Source organism: Sceloporus occidentalis, unplaced genomic scaffold (assembly GCF_023333645.1).
Source record: "Sceloporus occidentalis isolate IW3139 unplaced genomic scaffold, rSceOcc1.0.p SCAF_14, whole genome shotgun sequence".
Taxonomy (NCBI): domain Eukaryota; kingdom Metazoa; phylum Chordata; class Lepidosauria; order Squamata; family Phrynosomatidae; genus Sceloporus; species Sceloporus occidentalis.
This window is the reverse complement of record NW_028316994.1, coordinates 16,661,909-16,683,890: the sequence shown is the minus strand read 5'-3', so window position 1 is coordinate 16,683,890 and position 21,982 is coordinate 16,661,909. Positions and strand designations below refer to the sequence as shown.

Genomic DNA, 21,982 nt, shown 5'->3' with positions numbered 1-21,982 from the left:
TAGCTGTTATCAATGAGAGAAATTGGTTATGATTTGTTTTTTAAAATATTTGTTAAAAATGAAGGGTATCTTACTGAAAGGTTTCACCAAAATGTGAAATTTGGGCTATTTTTGTTGACTGCATTTGGAAGTTTCTTCTGAGGCATTTCAACTTGTATGGAAAGCCGTACAAGAACATGACTGTAAAAGCTTCAGCCGTTCACCTGTTTCTGTTTCTGAGCCATTTTGTTTACTGCAGTCCTAAGGAGAAACTGACTGACATGTCTGCTTGTTGCCATCCCTTCAGCTCAGTGGCAGAAGCCCTGAAGACAGGAGCCCCTGTGGAGCCAGAGTATTTTGAAGAGGTGACCTTGTACTTCAGCGACATTGTGGGCTTCACCACCATCTCAGCCATGAGTGAGCCCATCGAGGTGGTCGACCTTCTCAATGACCTTTATACCCTCTTTGATGCCATCATCGGTTCCCATGATGTCTACAAGGTGCAGATAGATAAGCCCTGCTAGCCAACTTTATTGTAGTCAGAAGACTTCAATAGGGAAAGGCTTGGGGAGAGGGGAAGATGGGGTTCATGCTTAGTGTTGTCATATCATCAGCATTGGTGGAGAGAACTTGACTTCTGGGGCTCCTTAGGAACCTCCAGTTGGGTTTCCTACAAATATCAAAAGGGTTGGGTGATTTTTTCAGTGCCCATCTCCTGCATTTCTTTGGTCTTCTGGCAACTGGGAAAAGTCCATGTCCGCATAGGCGCAAGTCCCCACTCCTTGCTAGAGTTGAGTCCCACCTCCATCAGGCTGCTTTCCCCTTCCAAGATCTCCGGTCAGTTTTCATATGTCTTGTTTTTGCTGACAGGTGGAGACCATTGGTGATGCTTACATGGTAGCGTCAGGACTACCCAAGCGCAATGGGAACCGGCATGCGGGTGAGATCGCCAATATGTCACTTGACATCCTCAGTGCTGTTGGCAGCTTCAGGATGCGTCACATGCCAGAGGTGCCCGTACGGATTCGCATCGGCCTGCACTCAGGTAGGCTATGAAAGCTGCGCTATTGCGCGGTAGTGCTACAGGCCTTCATCTAAATGGGCCCCATGTATACCCTGCACCTAGGTCATCATTCAGTCTCCTGAAAGAAAGCAACACCACAGCAGAGAGAAACTGGGGTGGTGGAAAGAGTGATTTTGGTTCAAGAAAGGTCTGGAAACAAGAATGAATGCAGCCATTTTCCTCAACAGGGCCTTGCGTGGCTGGCGTAGTGGGACTAACAATGCCACGGTACTGTCTCTTTGGAGACACAGTCAACACTGCCTCACGGATGGAGTCCACAGGCCTGCGTGAGTAGCCCCTGACCTCAATTGGGGTGGGGAGATTTCACAGTTTGGCTGGCAGAATACAGTTGGCCCAATTTGGAGGTAACCTGGCTGGCCATTCAGAAATGCTGTTGTGTGAAACAGGATGTACCCTAAGGTAGGGAAAGTATAGCCTGCAGATTGTTTGTGCCTCCCAGAGCTGTTTTTATGGCCTTCACCTAGTGGCAACATAGACAGCTGGTGGAGAAAGACAGGTAAAAAGTTGGAAGTGGTTTTGGCCAAGACACCATTCCACTGAAGACCAGGTATTGAACACTATTGCAACTCGTATGTTATTTTGTCTTGTGGCCATTTTATCATATTGGTGTACATCTCCTTCCTAGCTAACTAAGAGCAACATGCAAGTTTGCTTTTTTATCCTAACAATGAATCAGTAGTGTGGGTTAACCTCAAAAATAGCAACTTTTTTCAGTACCACAATGTAGTGAACAAGGTTGTGCATATTTCTGACATCTAAACCCTTGTCTGTTCAACACTGTTTTTTTCTGTAAAGGTCTGTAGTACATCATATCCTATGCCTGCTCCACCTAGGTTTTGGCCTTGGAAGCCCAAAACAATGTTTACTGGCTGAGGTGTGCTAAAAATTGTGCATTGTCACCACAGAGGCTTCTTCCACCTCACTGTCCTCTGTTGCCTCGGCAGCTTATCGAATCCATGTCAACATACGCACAGTGGAGATCTTGCATTCGCTCAAAGAAGGCTTCAAACTGGACTGCAGGGGCAAAACAGAGCTGAAGGTAAGAAGTTTGGGGGCTCCTTTAAACTCTTGTACTGTGTTGTCTTCCCTACCATTCATGTCCCAAGGACATGATCTCAAGCCTTGTGTGGCCCCTGGTGAATCAAGGGCATTGTTCAGAGAAGCGTTCCCATGCATTGCGTGATTATCATTTGCTATTTGATGTTCTTTTTTGTTGCCTGTTTTATTGAACAATTTCCTGTATTGCTATGTATTTTATATGTATTATCCTATTATCTCTTAGATTGTACACCATAGGCAGGTTTCCTCTTTTATATTTATTGTTTTTATGTACAGCGCTGTGCAAATCTACAGCGCTAAATAAATAAATAAATAAATAAATAAATAATATGCCTCAAAATCATAAGGTTGTCTATAGGATCCTTTCTCTGGTTATGAAATCAATGGTGTAGTCTCAGTGGGCATGTGATGCTCCCTGTGCATTTCAGAATCATTGGACAAAGTCAAAGTGCATTTGCCCACCCCCCACCCCCACCTGGGTCCTGATCCCCCTCAAATCTGAAACTATATTTCCCTCAATTGTCCAGTGAAACCCTCAAGTGTGTGTGTTTTGTCCATGAGCCACCAGTTTATTTTTAGGGCTCCCTCACTCCAAAACTGGAAATAATAAGTTTCGAATTTCAATATGCTGGTGTTCCCCTTCCCCAGATTTGTAGTTTTGAAAAAAGTTACCTCTTCCCAGGCTTAAAGGGGCTGGAAAGGGTCTAAAATGGTAAATAATCCCTTCTGGGTGTCTGGTCATTTTTGATGGTGGGAAACTGGGATGGAATGGTGGATGCTGCCCTCTGAGGTCTTTGGGCAGCAGGGTCCACCTAGTTCCCTGGAAGTCACTCACCTTTTTAGTAGAGCTTTACATGGTCATCTTCAGAGATTCCTCTGGATCTGTGCTCTAAGGAATATTCATTGATCTCTGGAAAAATCTCCTCCAACTCCTTATCAGCATCTTTCTTTTCTCTCCAGGGAAAAGGCATTGAAGACACGTATTGGCTCACAGGCCGTGTAGGCTTTAACAAGCCCATCCCCACCCCTCCTGACTTGCTGCCGGGGTAAGAGGATGGGAATGGGATATTCTTCTGCTTGGGAGCAAGGTGGGGAAGGAGAACCTAGTTGGGTGACTGGGGATCATGGCCTTGTGTCTGTTAGTCTCCACTGTCCCCTCTTTGCTTCCAGTGCAAGCAACCATGGCATAAGCATGGATGAGATCCCCGAGGACCGAAAGAAGAAGCTACAAAAAGCACGTCCAGGGCAGACATAACCAGGCAACCGTTGTGGAATGCATAGCCATTCTCAACAGAGGTGAGACCAGATTTGGGGGGAATAAAGTGTATTGGATGCATCCCCTGTCTGAAAGAGGTGGGGTTGATTCAGAGCTTCCCTCACCTTCCTTTCAATTAAAAATCAAACAAGCCCTGGTCTCTTTCCTGACTCTTTTTGATACTTCAGAAGGTGCAATGGGAGAACAGTCACTTGGTTTCCACCCCTTTGTCCCAACATGAATGTTTTTACATTTAGCTTAAGATGACCTTTTCGCTGCCTAATCCAGGTTTCAAAGATCCCTTAAAACATCCTGGTTCCCTTATTCTTTAGACTTTGCATCTCTCAGCAGAACAATTTTTGATTACAAAACATTTCCACCCTCAAGGAAAGAGAAAGTCACAGCACGCAGCCCCCCCCCCCCCTCAAATGAAAATGGCAGAAAGCAGTCAAATAAATTGGGGGGAGGCTGCGGGGAGGGGGGAAGCAAAGAGAAAAGTTCATGGCTTCAGCTCATCCTCATCCTCCAAAAGAGTGTGTCACACAAAGAAGAATCCCCCTTTCTTTCCAAGGAAGGGCCTTGAACGCCTCATTGCTACCCAGTTTCACCCCCTCTGATGGTGTCACCCAGTGAGACATGCACCTCTCTCACCCCTTTGTGATGCCTGTGGGGTAGAGAGGTTTTGTGGGATTGTAAACTTTTGATATGAATGAGCTTTGTTGCTCCTGTTTCAACAGCTCAAATGGCAACCAAGATCTGTGGTCTGTTCCTGCTGGTGCTTTCGGACCAACTCTGATGAGGCCTTTTGGACACATGAGGAGGAGGCAAGTAGGCAGGAGAGACCCTTTGAAAGGAGCATGAATTGGTGGTTGGTGTTTGAAGGGCTCCCAGCTTCCTTTGCCCACAACCATCTTGATTTTAAAAAACCAGCAATACGGACTCATCCATTCTCTCCCACACTATATGTCTTCCTCGCCCACTCTTGTTGGTTTTGGCATTTGGGGAAACCTCAGCTCAACCTAAGATTTTCCATTCGCTCTCCAAACCAAAAAGGGAAAGGAAAGGAAAAGGGCCACATGCATGATGGGACTTTGGCCAGCCTGCAGTTTGCCATTTCTACACTGATCTAAAAGGCTGAATGCATGATGGGACTTTGGTCAATTTAAGAACAGCAGTTGATTCTTCTCTCCTCTCAGAGACTTCATTTCAAGACTGTGGGGCTACTAAGGAAGAACAGGTGCAAGAGTGACCCTCAAAGTGGCTTTCTCCAGAGAGGTTTGGGGTCCAGTGTTGACTGACTCTACTATGCTTTTATGACAAACTGATGGTAATCCCAGGAGGGGCCAATGATGAGGTGGCTAAATGAAACTATACCCCACCATGAGCAGAGGGATTACCTTGTTACTGCTAGGTGGCTAGCAGGGTTTGATTCTGCAGATGCATGAATGGTCTAATGGCAGGAGAAGGGTACCTTTAGAGCAGATTGGACTCACCCATCTGCTCAGGGCAGGGCACATCCTTTGCGCCTCTTTATTTTGGATTTGATTCCATGAAGATGTTAAACTCAAGTTTAAGAAAGTGCACTTGGAGTTTCCGTAACTGTTGAAACAGTGAATGGTGGGCCTTGGTACAAGTACCATTTGGGGGGATTCAGCTTCTATGGCAATCTACTGGATGGCATTCTTGCTTCAGAGACATATTTATACACCTGTCAGAATTGGCGTTCTTAAGGGCTACTTTCCTATTACAAACCCATGAGCCCCATTGCCTTTTAAAAACCCAACCACCCCAAAATGCTTTCTTTCTAACAGGGTTGTTTTGAGTGAGGAAGCAGAAGGGAAGGGAGCATATCACACAACTGTGAATTCCCTTGACAGAGGTCCTATATCACCCATGCAAGGCAATTTACATTTTGTAAATGTAGTTGTCATTGATCTTTTAAAAATGGGATGGATTATACTCAACCAAATTGGTATTCTTGAAAATTTCAAGGGATGTTTGCTGAAAATTTGGCTCAGGATGGTTAGAATTGATCCTCACAGTAAACTACAGTTGATTGTCTGGGCTGTTAAATATAGATAATAAAATATTTGCCCAGCAGTTGTCCATAGTTAAAATAAAAAAATATTAAGATTTATGTCAACATGACTTTTCCAACAATGGTGAGCTGGCTTGACACATTTGACCCAAGCTTGTATAATAAGTGTATATAAGATGATATTTCTTTAAAGGCATGGTTGCTATTTGTCAGCAGACAAAAAGTATTTTTTTAAAGGGGCAGGGAGTGATACCCATCACTGTCTATTTCCTCATTGGGCATGGACTGGCCAGCCTCAGAATTTGTCTATCATTTTCATAGACTGTGTACAAATTGTACTTTTTTTCCTTTATTCTTCTTATTTAACAAGTATCAGGCTATTTTATTTACTTATAAATATCTATTTTTGCAATGTTGTTTTTTCCCCCTCTTGCAAAACTTGGGGAGGGCAGGCAAGACAGCCGTAGCATCTGTGGGTGGGAATGGAATAAGTGGGTGGTAAATAAATGTACATATGCATCATTATTGTGAAATTGCTGGGGGGAGCTGATAATTTTACTCTGTATCATCTGGGGATTCTGCTAAGTACTTTTTCAGCTGGTCCACCAGCGACTTTATACAACTGTGTAATTAAAGGACCAGACTAGAGTCTCTGAACTGTGTGTCGAGTGTGAATTCTCCTAAACAAGCCTTTTAATACTTGGAGCATATCTGCCTAGGACAGTTGTATCATCTGTGCCTTAGGCCATAATCTGTCACATTAAAGCCAGAGCCCAGGAACATTGCTTTTAAGACATAACTGTTCCCATTATTTGTTTGAAAAGTAATTCTTCCAATACTCATTGCAGTATTTGAAAAGTCACTTTTTACATTGCTTGTGAGACTAATGATTGCTTTCTGAATGTTTTCCCAACACTTTGATAAGACAATGCTCTAAAGCTCAAAACATTTCTGTCAAAGTGCCCTTTAAAAGTAACTTTTAAAAAATTACTAGGAAACATTTCTTGTTAACACCAATGAAGTGCTGGTATTCCCACTCATTACATTGCTTTGGAAATATATCATTATCCCCTCGTTGCCAAGAAAAGTAACTCATTACACGTAATTGCATTACTTGTAACTCATCTCTTCCATGCTCTGACCAGAGTTCCCAAGAAGAATCCATGAAGAAGATGGAGCTGGATCAAACCCACATGCTCCTCAAATTTGAGTGGTACCTTTGCTAGGATCCTTTGTGGTCTTGTGGAAAATCTCAATCCAAGAGTGGTGTTGCAAGATTCTCATCATCATAATCGGTGCTGTGGTATTTCTCCCTGCTTGTGCCATCTGGCCATTAAGACAAAGGTGGGCAGCTGTGTGCAGCATGGTGGTGGGGAGCAATTTTCACACACATGCACCCCAAATCCTCCTGTGGATCACACGACACAGAGGCGGTACAGAGGAAGGGATGTGTCACATTTGCTTCCTATTTTCAAGGTTTCATTAGGGTTGTGGGATATAAAAGGAGGCAAACTGTCCCACTTGCAGTCAAGTTTGGGGACTTTTGGAGTTCACCACTCTGAAAATCATCCAGTTTGAGGGACTTTTTGTGGGGCACACCACAGAGGACAGACATGTGGAGTCAGAGCACTGCATGCAACCTATGGGTGGGACATGGTCCCCATCCCTGAATTCAGGGTTTCCAAGATACCTTGGATTAGCCCTTGTGTAGGCTGCAAGTCTATTAATTTATGCTCAGGTGGTTCACCTTGGATTACTTGAACTGGGACTTAAAATTGTTAGAAGTCATGGAGACCAGGGAGGTTAAAAAAGGACCAGAAGTTGTGAAAGGAAGAAGGAGAAAGACATTGGAACAGATGAGGAGCATGGAGAGGAAAGAGGATTGGAGGATAAGGAAGGACTGGATCTTCTGGAGTTGTTGGGGGAGAGTTGGGGATGTGAATGTGTCAAGCGCCCCACTGTTCAGCATGACTGCAAACACATCTTTCCTTTGAGCACCTCATATTTACAAGCATTGTGGATGCCATGAGAGTATTGATCCCTTTCATCAATGCCTTCCTTACCTGGCTTGGTGCCAAACATATCCAGGGGTAGCTCTGTTGGCCCAACAGCAAAGCACAATAACATCCAAAATCCACAAAACTAACATACCTTTATGGGTCCAAGAAAAATCCAAAAACTACATGATGCAAGCTTTTGAAGCTCCATTGGCTTCTTCATCAGGCAAAAGTGTTAAGAATCAGGCAGAAGAAAGAAAAAAAATGAGATGGTATTAGATAGGCCTACATTTTGTCAAGATGTTGTTGTTGTTGTTTTAAGTTAAGATGGTAGAGAGGGATATCCATGCAGGCAGGTCACTTCTTCCAGCCATGTTGGGTCTGGGAGACAAAAAAGTAATAAAGTGAAATCCCCTCAGTAGCACAACAAGATATTTTCTTTGAGATGCAGGTTGCCTCTGTCCTTTCGTGAGGCTAAAAGTTCCCTTGCGATCAGATTGCCATTGGATTATACTTCCAATTTCCCTTGTCTGATAAACTCCCCACACTAAAGTAACCAGGGGTTGAAGTACCTTGGCATTAGGTACTTTTACCAGTAGTTACATGGAGGTATTCAGTGCCCTAGCATGCCAAATTCTGATACCAACCCACACTTTTTAAAAGGGTCCTTAATTCCTCCACATTATTGCCTGTAGAGGGGAACAGACTGAACAGGTTTGTTGTCATATGCCTTTGAGTATCCATCTCCTTGGGCCTTTGTTGCAAGTTTTTCTTTGCCATTGCCTCCTTCTCCCAAACCTCTGCTTCAGAAACCCAAACAAACAAACAAACAAACAAACATGCCCCCAAATCAGCCAAAATGGCGGCCAGAAAGCACACTGCATTGCTTTGGGCAAGTGAAATGTGCCAGAGCAGCCCACTGGGCAAGTGCCTCTCATCCCCTGTCCCATTGCCAAGCCCTGCTCAAAGGCTGAGAGACTCGCCCCCAGTAGGGATTTGAACCCTCTTCAAGGGTGTATCTACACTGTAGAAATAATGCAGTTTGACACCACTTTAACTGCCACGGTGCCATCCTACAGAATCCTGTGAAGTGCCAGCACTTTTGGGCAGAGAAAAATAAAGACCATGTAAACCTACACATCCTAGGATTCCATAGGATGGAGCTACAGCACTTCAAGCAATGTCCAACTGCATCATTTCTGCAGTGTAGATGCACTCCTGGGTTCCCACTCATGGGAGAAAGAGGGGGTCTATTAAAGTAATTGACTCTTGGTCCTCTGGAGTGCAAATCCAACACTCAAATCATCCCACCATTCTGACTTTCTTGAAAAGGCCATTACACAACATGGGATTCGAACCCATGACCCCAAGCTTGAGAGTTTTAAATTACTGAACTAGCCAGGGTAGTTGAACAGAAATCATTTTTGGGCTATAAGGCCATGTTCTAGAAGAGTTTATTCCTGACGTTCCACCAGCAGCTGTGGCTGGCATCTTCAGAGACTCTTCCATGCCAGCTTTCTCTGAAGATGCCAGCCACAGCTGCTGGTGAAATGTCAGGAACAAACTCTTCTAGAATACAGCCTCACAGCCCGAAAAACCTACAAAAAACTATGGGTGCCGGCCAAATAGGTTCAGAACCTTAGATAGTTCTTTTAATGTCTGGAATACAGAGGAGAACCTGACCCCTTTGACATGAACTATCTGCCCTCTGTCCAGGACTCATGCAACCCAGTTTCAAGTGTTCCTCTTTTAAGCAAGAAAACTTGCATTTGAGGTTAGGAAACACAGCTGGGAAGGCTGCAAAGTTGTTCAGAGGGGTGGCTTTCAGAACACAAGTGACAAAAATCACCTCTGACTCAAGCCATTTCTTCTACTGAAAGGCAAGTTTGTTATTTCCCTTGAGTTTCCTGCAAAGTTTGCTCATCCCCAAACCTTTAGTAGGAGAGTGGGTTCACTTTTGCAATCTGTCAGATGCTAAAACACGGCATAGCAAAGTATAGTATAGTACAGTATAGTATAACCTCTAGGAATATGGTGCTGGCAAAGTTCTATGGATACAGATCATTAAAAAAGACAGATGAATGGGTCTTAGAGCAAATCAACTCTGAATTCACACTAGAAGATGACTAAATAGAGGTTGTACTTTGGACATGAGATGAATTGATTCACTGGAAAAGATTATAATTTTGGGGAAAGGGGAAAGCAGTAGGAAAAAGGAGGACCACATTACAGGTGGATAGACTCCCTCAAGGAAGCCACGGCTGCCTTGAGTTTGCAAGCCTTGAGCCAGGGCTCTTGGTGACTGAAGCTCTTGGAGGTTTCTCATTCATAGGGTCTACATAAGCCCAAGCTGACCTGATGGCAATGAACAATAACAAACAAGAACAGTAGGCAGAGTAAAGTGTAGTGGTTGAGTGCTGGACTATGACTCTGGAGACCAGGGTTCGAATCTCTGCTTAGCCATGGAAACCTGCTGGGTGACCTTGAGCAAGTCACACTCTCTCGGCCTCAGAGGAAGGTAATGGAAAAACCCCTTTACCAGCTAAATTTCATCCTCCTGGAAAACTGTGTGGCAAGTGCAAACTCAACTGTTCAAAGCATGCCCTTTTCACAATTACAGATGGGAAGAGGAGGATTGACAGTTGCTCTTTATGAAGTTGAAGGCTTTCACAGCCGGCATCCATAGTTTTCTTGTGAGTTTTTTGGACAAAGTGGCCATGTTCTACAAGAGTTTATTCCTGACGTTTCACCTGCATCTGTGGCTGCTGGCATCTTCAGAGAATGACATTCTCTGAAGATGCTGGCCACAGATGCAGGCGAAACATCAGGAATAAACTCTTGTAGAACATGACCACATAGTCTGAAAATGCACAAAAAACAATTGCAACAACAACAACAACAACAACAACAACAACAAACCCTGACAGAAACTGAAAACAACAAGGATTGTGATTCATTGAGCAACTGCAGGCTTGCATCAGAGGACACAGGACATTAAGCTCACCTGAAATCTTGCAAAAGGACAACCTCTTGCAAAAATTGCAGGTTCCTGAGAGAGAAGTCTCATTGGAGCCCATTGTGAGATGCTCTCTATGAGGTTTGAGGTGGACCTTACATAGGCCTGTCTCACATCCTCCTCACTCTGTCACCTGTAGAGCTGACTAGGAAAAGCTGGCTCCAGAAACACTCATATAATAGACCTTCCCATCGGAAGCCATTTTGCTGTGTATTAAACTAGGGCCCGTTACAGACGGGCTTAAAAGTACGCACGGAGCGCATACTAGGGTTAAGGCGGGGCAGTGCTTCTGCACCGCCCTAACTCTAGTGCGTGCTGTGCACACACAAAATGGCAGCGCCCGTCCCACACGGCCGCCGCCATCGATACGTCACGACCGCGCCGCCTCCAAACGAGGTGGTGCGGTTGTGACATATTGGGGTCGCGGCAGGGCGCCTAGGGCGCCCTTTCCGCGACCCCAGAAGGAGCTCCATTTCGGAGCTCCTTCCTGGTTTGGTCCGCTGGGCGCAGCCTTCAGATGGCTGCGCCCAGCGGACCAAAGGAGAAAGGGGCCAAACGGCCCCTTTCTCCTTCTCCCTGCCGCTGCGGGGTGTCCTTGGGGCTTGAAGCCCCAAGGACACCCCTTTCCAGGCTGCGGGGAAGGGGCCTTTTGCTGCTTCCCCACAGCCCGGAAAGCGGTGGATCGGGGCCTCAGCGGCTGCCGCTCTGGATGCTGAGGCCCCGATCCGGTGGGGAAAGGTGCGCCTACAGGCCGCCCCAAAGGGGCGGTCTGTAACGCACCCATGTTTGCCAGACTGAAAACTGGAGATCTATATCTTTCATGATTCTGTAGAAGAGGGAGTTTCATTAGGGCTCCCTTATTATCTGGCTGCATGACAAGCAACACTTGCTAAAATTCCCTCTTCTGCACAGCCACCAAAGGTACAAGGAGCCCTCTCCAGTTTACAGTGTGGCAACCCTATGCCAAATGCTTTTTTCTGGAAGTACGGCTGGCACCTTCTCTTCCTTTTGTCAGTTGTTGGAGCCTAGGTGACTTGAAGTGGCTGGCATGCGGGGCATGATTTGGGGCTGCTCTGACAACCTGGCCAGAGAGGATGTAAAAGAGAAGGACCATGCCAGCTGCCATCCCAGCAGGTGGTACATAGGAAGATAAGCCAGTGATTCAAGCACCCAATATGGGATGTATTGGAAAACCCTCAAAAACAGTTTGAATAGTTATTGGGTTCACCTGAAAATATCTGAGAACAAACACAGCTCTTTTCATAGAGAAATGCGCACAGTCTTTAGCATTACCAAATACAGCACGCCTTCAACTACCCCGGTTTGCACTGTTATAGTGTGCTACTTGTCACACCTCTGGTCTAGAGAACAGGTCCCAGCAAATCTCAATTTTATTGATTATTTTTGGAAGATTGCCTGTTTTTCAAGCATATCTGATTTTGTTTTCTCATCTACAGCAATGTTCAACAATTGAGATTAGAACTCGTGACTTGCCTCCATTGCAAAAGGTGTAAACAACCCAGTCCATGACACAGAAACAGTTCAAATACAAAGCTTCAAGGATTTACATTTGGATGACTACAATTCCCAGCCAGTACTGTATGCTGACTGGTTTCTGGGTGTTGCAATTCCCAGAGTTACTCTCGTGTTTCTTTTTTGAATATAGCGGCTGCATACAGGGCTGTTTGGACATGCTTCAATTTTGCTGGAGCCAAGAAAAATGTGATTAAGATGCTTGCAAAATACAGTTGCAACCTGGAGTTAGGAAAATGCAGTTAAAAGTGTTCGCAAGACATGCAGCCATGACAATAAAATAATCATTAACTTCAGGGCAGCAGCAGGGTTCCTTAGGGACCAAGGCTGAACATAAGCAAGCAAAAATTCAATTCAATTCAATTTTTAAAAAATTGTCTTTGGAAATCCCATTGTCTCTTGAAAACCAGCTCTGAGCAGATTACAGATTTATCAATGAAATTTATATACACACACACACACTTAATCATCAGGAGGCTTGCCTTTTCTCCCTGCGCCTTACTGGGAAGAGCAAGATTTCATCCCTTCTTTTTCTCTTCCCTCTGCAAAGCACTTTTAAAAACGTAACATCAGTTAAAAACACATAAACCAGTTAAAACACACAACAGCAATTTAAAAGAACAAATAAGACCAGTACAGGCTGCAACGCAAACAATGGGGCGCTTGAATCACCATAGTTTAAAATCTGTAGGTTAAAATCCACAATTAAAAAACCATCTGGATACACCAGTCAGAAGAGACTGGTCTTTAATGCTGTATTAAATTCAGCTTATTCAGCTGTTGCATCTTTTCCAGCAGGTCGTTCCTGTTCAAGTTGAAGTTCCTCTAAATAAGCCATCTACGCTTTGCTTCGACACAGCATTGACCTAACACCAAATTTTGTAACAAACTAGGGTTGCCAGAGTGAAAACAGGAAAAGGCTCCATTGCTTTTAACAGTTGGGTAGAAGAGAGAATTTCAGCCAGTATTGCCTGTCAGCTGGTTGGGTAACAAGCGACACTTGCGGAAGTATACATAGGCTGACCATACATAACATTTTAAACAGGACAGTTCTCCTTTTTCATATTTCCAGAGTGAAATTTCCAGAAAAATGCCCTGTTACATTGCAAAAATGGTCTGAAGATCCCCGTTTGAAATTGTGGTTGTCATCTGCAAGAGGTCAAGTGTCTATGTTCCAAACACACATTAGTTTCACTGGAAAAGTTAATATTTCAGCTGCAGAGGTAGCCATCAACACTGAAAATCTTGTAAAGCATTTAGAGTCCAGAAAAAGTGAAGCGCTTGTAACTACAAAATTCTGTCACGGAGTGTGAGAAATTTAATGGCAAGGTGTAGAAAGGCCAGAATTTACTGTGTAAGATTACTTCGTCGGAGAAATGTTCATGGGACGATCGTGGTGAAAGACAGTTCCCCTTCTACATCTACCTAAATTATTATATGAGTCTTGTCAATGAAGAATAATTGTTAGCTCTATATGTTCATGTAATAAAACATTTATTATCATCTTACTTTTTCATGGATATGGAACATTGCATGACTCCAACCCGTTTTTGCCATCCCAGTGTTCCATTTTTGTCTCAAGGAAATATGGTCAGCCTACTTCTACACAACCAGAGATGTCATTAGGAGGTGCGAGGGTAAAAGGTACACTTGTCATATAAAGGTACACTTGGTGGGACAGGCACAGCTACTGGGCAAGCGGGAAAGGGCATCGCATCCCTTTCTCCCTTGCCCAGTAGCCACGCCAGACCTGGAAAGGGCCACCTAGAGGCCACACTGGTCTGGCTGGGTGGCGGCTGGTCAGTTGTGGGCAGGAGGGAAGATGGGACAATGTGGCACCCGTTGTGACCCTTTCCGGGACCCTGGCCGGGGGTCACCAACCTCAGTGATGCCTCTATACACAACCATCAAAAGCAGAGGAGGCCTATTCAGTTTTCAGTCTGCCAACCCTAGGATGACCAGAAACAGACATATGACCAAGAGATGAACTGTAGAATGTAATGCTCCTGATTTAGGAAGCGAGGGTTTCAAGGTTGTTGATATTTTTTTAAAATATGTGAAACAGCAAAGGACTTGCTAAAGCCAGGAAGGAACGGTGCGTACCTTCCAACTGTCCTGGTTTGGCAGGGACAAACCCAGGTCACCTCTATTGTTGTTCTATTTTTACAGCTGTTTTTTTAAAATATAAATGTCTTGAGTTCTGTTTCTACCTCCCACTTTCCCCGCTTCCTTTTCAGTTTGTCCTCAGCCAAGTTCAATTGCTGCAAATTCAACGTACACAATTTGTTTGCATTCAGTTTAACTCAGCAGGAAAAATACTGGGGTGGAGCCCTACCCTTCTGAGTCAGTTCATTTCTTCATCTTCTAGTTTTCAGCTTTCCAAAATCCGGGTACATAAATTCTAGAGTGTCTCAGCTTCAAATAGTACCTGCTTGTCTTCTTCCTCATTAATAACTTTTGCTCTCTTGCTCCCTGACCGCACCTTTCTGAAGACAATTTGATCTTGCTCAGCCACATATGTCTTGGTTTTCATCTGTGACATGTTCATCTGGTATGAAGATGCCTCCAGCAGTTATTCCTCAATCTGATCGCCTGTATTCATAGGCGTGGATCTGGTAAAACTGAACATTTCACAATACTGAGCTTTAAAGTAAGCTGCCCAAGATTTCTAAAGGTCATGGAGTTCACCTTCATGGGGCACCATTCCGACCAAAAGATAGAATCATGTTTTCTCACTTTCTGGGTGACCCCAAAGCTGTGCTAGCATACCCTCCATCATTTCCCAGATGCAAAGCAGGACCTGTGTGGCCAAACAACATTAGAGAGTGGCCAAGATGGCAAAAAATTAGCCATGAGGGGGAAAAGGACTACCTAGAAGAGGCCGCAGCAGTTTGCTTCTGCCTGAGCCTCCTGGAAAGGGCAAGATTCTGCTTCTCCCTTCCATTCCCCCACTGACTTACTCTACTATAATTTGACTTCATGTATAATTTGAGGATAGTTTTGGGGGGCAAAATTATGGCAAGGCCTAGAACAGGCCATATAGCCTGAAAAACCCACAAGAAACCATGGCCAAATTGCCCCTCCCCATGCTTTCTAGGAGGCAATGTTTAAAATATATTAATTAATAACTGATTTAAAACACCCTTTCCACCAAAGAGTGGTACATCAGAACATACAAACAAAAACCAATGATGGAACGCCACATTATGAAATGCTAAAATGCTAAAATACTAAAATAATATACTCACGCAACTCCCTCCTCCCCTGAACCCTATTTTGGAACCATCTAAAGCCTGCTGCGACGACTTTAACAACTTCTTCGCGGATAAAACCTCTCGGATAAGAGCTGATCTTGACTCCATTATTAGTTCAGAATCTAGAATAGAGGCATCCAGAGCTTCCGTGGACTCAGTTAAACTGGATCACTTTGAGTCTGTAAATACCGAGGATGTGGACAAGATTCTTCGAAATGTTAGGAGGACAATTTGCTCACTTGATCCCTGTCCTTCATGGCTGACAGCTCAAGGGGGAACGGTTGTAACTAACTTGCTACACCATATCATTAATACATCGTTCAGGGATGGGCAGTTTCCATCTACTTTGAAGACAGCCATTGTTAAACCTTTGTTGAAAAAGCCCTCCCTTGACCCCCTAATTCGGAACAATTATCGGCCTGTCTCGCTGCTGCCATTTTTAGGGAAGGTGATCAAGAGGGCAGTTGCCTTTCAGCTTCAAGGGATCTTGGATGAGACGGATTATCTGGACCCATTTCAAACCGGCTTCCGGGCGGGCTATGGAGACTGCTATGGTTGCCTTAGTTGATTATCTCCGTCTGGGTATGGATAGGGGGAGCGTGTCCCTGTTAGTACTCTTGGAAATCTCAGCGGCCTTCAATACCATCGACCATGGTATCCTTCTGGAACGCCTGGGGGAGCTGGGTATCGGGGGCTCTGCTCTGCAGTGGTTCCGTTCCTACCTCCAGGGCAGATTCCAGATGGTGGAGCTGGGGGGCTGTCGCTCTGATAGGAGGGCTCTTACATCTGGGGTCCCTCAGGGAGCGATTTTGTCCCCTATGCTATTTAACATTTACATGAAGCCGCTGGGAGAGATCATCCGGAAACATGGGACGCGGTGTTATCAGTACACTGATGACACCCAAATAGTTTTCTCTGTGTCTCCGACTGATGCAGTAACTAGGGATGGCATCTCTCCTCTTAATGCTTGCTTGGAGTCGGTAATGGGCTGGATGAGGGAAAACAGACTCAGCCTGAATCCAGAGAAAACGGAAGTACTGGTGATTGGCTCTCCTGGCCCGGGTAAGGAAATTTTCCCACCTGTCCTAAATGGGGTCACGCTCCCTGTGAAGGACTCGGTTCGCAGCTTGGGGGTGCTTCTGGACTCGTCGCTTCACCTTACTGCTCAGGTGGATGCGACGGTCAGGAGCACTTGTTATCAGCTTCGGCTGATATGCCAACTGCGGCCCTTCCTTGGCCGGGGGGACCTTGATACCGTTGTACATGCTCTGGTAACCTCTCAATTAGATTTCTGTAATGCACTTTACATGGGGCAACCCTTGTACCAAACCCGGAAGCTTCAATTAGTGCAGAATATGGCTGCTAGGCTGGTTACTGGATGTCCCAGGGCCAGCCATATAACACCAGTTTTAAAAGATCTTCATTGGCTGCCTTTTCGCTTCCGGGCCGAATACAAGGTGTTGGTTATCACCTATAAAGCCCTAAATGGCTTGGGCCCAGAGTACTTGGAGGACCGCCTCTCCCCATACAATCTGCCCCGCACTCTCAGATCGGGTGAGAGACATCTTTTAAGAATTCCAGATGCTAGATATGCTTCATCCCGGAGGGCCTTTTCTGTTGCAGTCCCTGTTGCAGTTAATTGTTGTTAACTGTTGTAATTCTGCTGGGGGGGGGGGGGTTGGGGCTCATGTTGTTTTAACTATTTTATCTTTTATTGTTCACCACTGTGATCCTTGGAATAGCGGTATTTAAATAAATAAATAAATAAATAAATAAATAATAATATGCTAAAACAAAATCCTCATCAGTTGCAACCCATGTCAACCACTTTAGGCACACTAAGCAACTTAGTCTAGCAAATCAAAAGGGTCTTCAACCCTTTAAGAAAGGAGATCAGATCCTTCTCCAGCCAGAGCTGCAAAGGAAGACTATTCCACAAATGCGGAGCCAGATTCTGAACGGCTCACAGCCGTGACAGAGCTGTATGCATTGATGAAACCACCAACAATTCTTTGTAAATCAATTAATCAGTTTTTTTAAAAATTGGGGAGAAGCGCTTGGAAATTTACAAATGAACTTTTGGGGCTACCCCTTTTGTAGAGGAAACAGAGTTGCATTCATTTCAGGGTTCAGTTCGGAAGAGGTGGTGACTTTTCAACATGTAAAATTACATCCAGCAAGCTAGCCAGGGCCTGGAAAAAGGCTGCTGCTTTGGGCTACAACTCCCAGAACCCCCCAGGCAGCACTATATCTTAATGGCCAGAGGATTCTGGGGTTTGTAGTCCAAATAAGGCCTTTCTACACACACACACACACAAAATACAGCAATCACTAAATGGTGGTGTTCAAGGATTAGGAAGAGCCTACTTCAGCTGCAGTCCTGTGTTTGTAATAAGGCTTATCCTCCCAAGCTTAAAATATGTCACTCTTACAATAGGATTGTGGTAAAAAGATGCTTAGGCTGTAAATCCTCAGCATTTTATGACTTTTATGCAATCATGGTACAGTTTTAATTTCCCCAACTTTGAAGCCCAGTGTTGTGAAATGATCTCTCGAGTCCACACCCGGCATGCATTCGTACAGCCGATGGGATGAAATAATTGTTGCTTGGAGACACAACCTGGGGCCCTTTTGCTCTCCACAATTATTGTATTATAATTCCATGTCAAGGTGCTTTAATGGCTCCATCCGATGGAATTCAGGGACTTGTTATTAGGCGGGGCACTTAAAATGCATTAAAATACTCTTTAAAAAAGCAGTCTGATCATGTTGATAATAGGAAAAAGTAGAAATATAAGTTAAATGATGGAGTGATCTATGTAATATGACAAATATATATACATACACATATATTATATAATATAAATTATGAAAATTGGAATGTGATATCGATACACATTGTTATTATATTATGTTTGAGGTATTTCTCTTTTTTTAAGAATAAAGCTTTATTTTTTTTAAAAAAAAGCAGTCTGAAAACAATTGTAGAATCCAGTTTTGTTTGTTAAAGCTAAACATGACATAAAACTTAGGTTCCAATCTCTCGTCATAGTATTGAGAATTAGTCAAAAAGCCAATTAGGTTTCTGATTACGTGAAGATAAAAGACATAGGATCCGGGGCGGCTGTGCCCCCCCCCCCAATACCCTAAGATAATGTAATAATAAAGAGAGTACTCACCTAAACAACTAAAACTTTCTCTTTACTTAGTTTAAAACTTGTCCTAAGAATGCAACGCAGAATTAAAGTACTAGGCAAACATCCAAAATCAAGCACAAACACTGAAACACTATTGCATGATCATTACTACCAAAAATGCAAAACTCAAAAACAAACTAGTTTTGTGTTGTAACCGTCACACAGTAGCTTGCTTTTACATCACTTGCTGTAATGAGTTTTCACTTTAATATTGTTTATTATGCAAAAAAGCCGCCAAGTCGGCCCTAAATTTTGCCGCCTGAGACGGCTGCCTAGTTCACCTATATGGATGAGCCAGCTCTGCTATTAGGACAAGCTTGACACAGACAGCAGAAAAAACAGGCAGAGGCATGGAAGAGGCTTTGCTTCCTACTTTGATCAGCTGCCAGACTTTGGAGAAACTTCTTTGAAATCCCTGCAAGTTGATTTTCAGATGGCTTTGGTACGTATACAGTCCTCCCTCTGAATTCACAGTGAATTTGGAAATTGCTTATATTCAAGCCCCATTGGCTTGAATGGGCATGCGCTCCTGTGTGTGTGCATCATGGGTGCAAGCGCCATTAACGTTAATGGAGATTGCCCTTCTGTGAATAATCAAAACTGCAGATCTCAAGTCGGTGAAAACGGAGGGGCGACTGTATTGAAAGCATTGCTTTAACATAAGCAGTGGGCCTGCCACTTTCGCTGGAGTTAGGGGTGCATGACTCCCATAAAAGTGGGAAAATTACAAATTAAAAATGCACTATTTTTTTATCCTGAGAGAACACCTCTCTAGGAATCTCCACGTCCTCCAAGATGTTGACTATGGTCAACATTTGCCAGAAGTTGACTATAGAATTGCTCTGGAGGACCTACAAAAGTCCAGAGACATGTTTTCTCTAGGAACCTTTGAGTTCTCCAGCACAACTCTATGGTCAACCTCTGGCAGAGTTGCATTGGAGGACCTAGAAATTCCTAGAGAGAACTTCATTAATCAAATCCACAAAAGTCAAAGCTGCAAATGTGGAGCACATTTACGGGGGTCTTTCACCTCTAACCTCTAGTGAATGTGGAGGGACCACTGTAATAGATATACCTGTACTATTATCTACTATTGTCTACTATCTATTATATCCATAATAAAATAGATATAATATTTCTTAATGTATATGCAATAATACATTTATTAATACACTATTGAGCAATTCTTTAGGAGCCATATATGCACATGCATAATTATATGATCCTTTATTCTATGGCTGACCTATAATTATTAATATACATGTCTCTCCCTGAGCTTTTTAAAAACCCTTTCTTTTTTCTTTTTTAATAATAAATTTTATTGAAATTTTAAAATCTCAACAACTCTTTGTTTTAACAGCCCCTGAGGAAGACTTTGCAATTATTATTATTATTATTATTATTATTATTATTATTATTATTATTTGGCTAAATTGCATTGTGGTAATTTAAGGGATAACGCCTTTAAAAAAAGTTCTTCCTGAGAATCAGTTTCTGTTTTTCATCTAACAAATTTATCCAGCCGATGAAAATTATGCAAAAAATCGCAGTGCTAGTTTACAAAAACAGATTTCTTCATCAGGCAAAGAGGTTTCAAAAGAAGCATCCAGGGAGGAGGGAAGGGAGAAGAAGAAAGATATTGCAGTCAGGTGCTCACATGTTGTCCTCAGATGGCAATGGTGTCGTTCAGCTGGTTCATACTGGTTCATCCGAAACTATTGTTAAATGATTTTAAAATTTAATTAAATTTATTTAAGGGATTTATATCCTGCCTTTCTTTCAAAATGGGATTCATTTTGGAGAGGCCAGAGAGGTTAAAAGAGATCCAAGAGTCATGAAGAGGAGGAAGAGGAGAAAGAGACCAAAGCGGAAGAGGAGCATGGAGAGAGGAGAGGGAAGAATTAGATCCATTATGACATCTAGACAGCAGTTTGAATGTTGACTCTGGAGACCCAGGTTTGAATCCCTTCGGCTGTGTCCCATAGAGAGAAATAATGGGCGTATGTGTGGCTCAGGAGGGTAGGGAGAGTCAAGAAGGGTTGCCAGGGCTCAGAGCAGTGTCTTGAGATTATTCTGCCTTTCTGGCTCTCTGGTTGATCATGATGATCGGAGAAGATGGAAACCAGTGTGGCCTAGTGCTCTGAGTGTTAAATTACAGTGGGCCCTTCCCTTGTGCAGGGGATCCGTTCTGGATCCACCCACATAAGGGGAATTTTGTGTATGCTCACGTCTCATTGAAAGCAACGGGGCACGTGCTCACGGCAGTGTGCTTGCCACAGGCATGCGTGCCATATATTTGAGTGTCGCATGGCTTCAGAATAAGCTTGAAGCCACATATAGTGCACCAGCATACGATGTGGGCGCATTGTACAACTCTGGAGGCCAGGGTTCGATCTCCTGCTTGGCCATGTAAATCCACTGGATGACCTTGGCCAAGTCACACTCTCTCAGCCTCAGGGGAAGGCAATGGCAAACCTCCTCTGAATAAATCTTGCCAAGGAAACCGCATGATAGGTTCCCCTAAGACTGGGGTGTCACTCAGGGGCATGGGGAATACAGACTGCACTGGGTGACACTTCAGAGTGGGGCAAATGTCCAGGGAGACAGTTGTTTCCCTCCATCCCAAGACCCTCCAGGCCACCCCATCTACCAGCCAGGGAGCATGGTGGGGTGCAGCTTCTGCCCAGTATCTCCTTCTGGGTCTGGCAGGGCTGCTGGCCAAGTGAAAAAAGGCTGCTGGTGGGAAGGGACTGCCTTATGGAACCAGCGGATTTGCTGGCCATGCTGGAAAGCAAGTCACCTCTGCCAGACCCAGAAAAGGCTGTTGAAGAGAGGAGCGGGGTATTAAAAGATGATGTGAACTGGACATCAAATACACTAGGTACACCATTGCCCTTAGGGTTGTTGTAAGTCAGAAATCACTTAAAGGCACACAACAACAAAGATCTTCTGGAGCCACATTGGAAAGCCAAGGACGTGCACACGCCATGATAGGTTTTACCTTAGGGTTGCCATAAGTTGAAATTGACTTAAGCACACAACATCAACAACAAGGGATTTTTGTGGGTTTTTCAGGCTATGTGGCCCGAAAATCCCACAAAAATCTTGGTTTGCTTTACCCAAAACAATTACACATTTGTCAAAACAAGATGTAGACCATTCTGGATTTGGGGTCCTCAGTTTTTAGCAAGAGAGCAGCCCCTGGTGAAGTTAGAAAGGTGGTGTTATAAGAAGGAGGCCTGGTAGTGTCATTACCAGGTCATTACTTTGATCCATGGGGAGAGGCAGGTAAGAAAGAAATATGAGGCTGATGATGATGCCCGACACATTAACCACTAACTATAGACACACAGACACACGCACACACCTGTTTTTCAAGGCAGTGCCCTCACTCTGAGATTCCTTCCCCTCACCTTGGGGATTGGAGAAGGCACTCCAGGCTCTGAGATTCAGGACCAGGACATTTGGGAACCCTGTCTGTGTCCTATGTGACAAATCTGCAAAGCACACTCCGGCTATACAGAGAACCCCAATTCAAATATGGGAGCTGTCGCATCACATTTGATCCCT

General features: G+C 44.1%; 1 protein-coding gene across 4 annotated transcripts in view; it reads left to right on the top strand.

Annotated features, from left to right (window-relative positions):
* The window catches only part of GUCY2D (guanylate cyclase 2D, retinal), a 56,585-nt gene extending 50,524 nt beyond the window's left edge, over positions 1 to 6,061 (top strand). For 3 of the 4 annotated variants that reach the window (XM_089480292.1, XM_089480293.1, XM_089480291.1), the window contains 7 exons: positions 287 to 479; positions 850 to 1,024; positions 1,231 to 1,329; positions 2,008 to 2,102; positions 3,083 to 3,168; positions 3,293 to 3,418; positions 4,115 to 6,061. In XM_089480292.1, coding sequence (XP_089336418.1) covers positions 287 to 479; positions 850 to 1,024; positions 1,231 to 1,329; positions 2,008 to 2,102; positions 3,083 to 3,168; positions 3,293 to 3,377 — 733 coding nt within the window. In that variant the 3' untranslated portion in view covers positions 3,378 to 3,418; positions 4,115 to 6,061. The remainder of the gene's footprint in view (positions 1 to 286; positions 480 to 849; positions 1,025 to 1,230; positions 1,330 to 2,007; positions 2,103 to 3,082; positions 3,169 to 3,292; positions 3,419 to 4,114) is intronic. The other variant, XR_016271966.1, reaches the window with a different exon arrangement.
* The last annotated feature ends 15,921 nt before the right edge of the window (positions 6,062 to 21,982 follow it).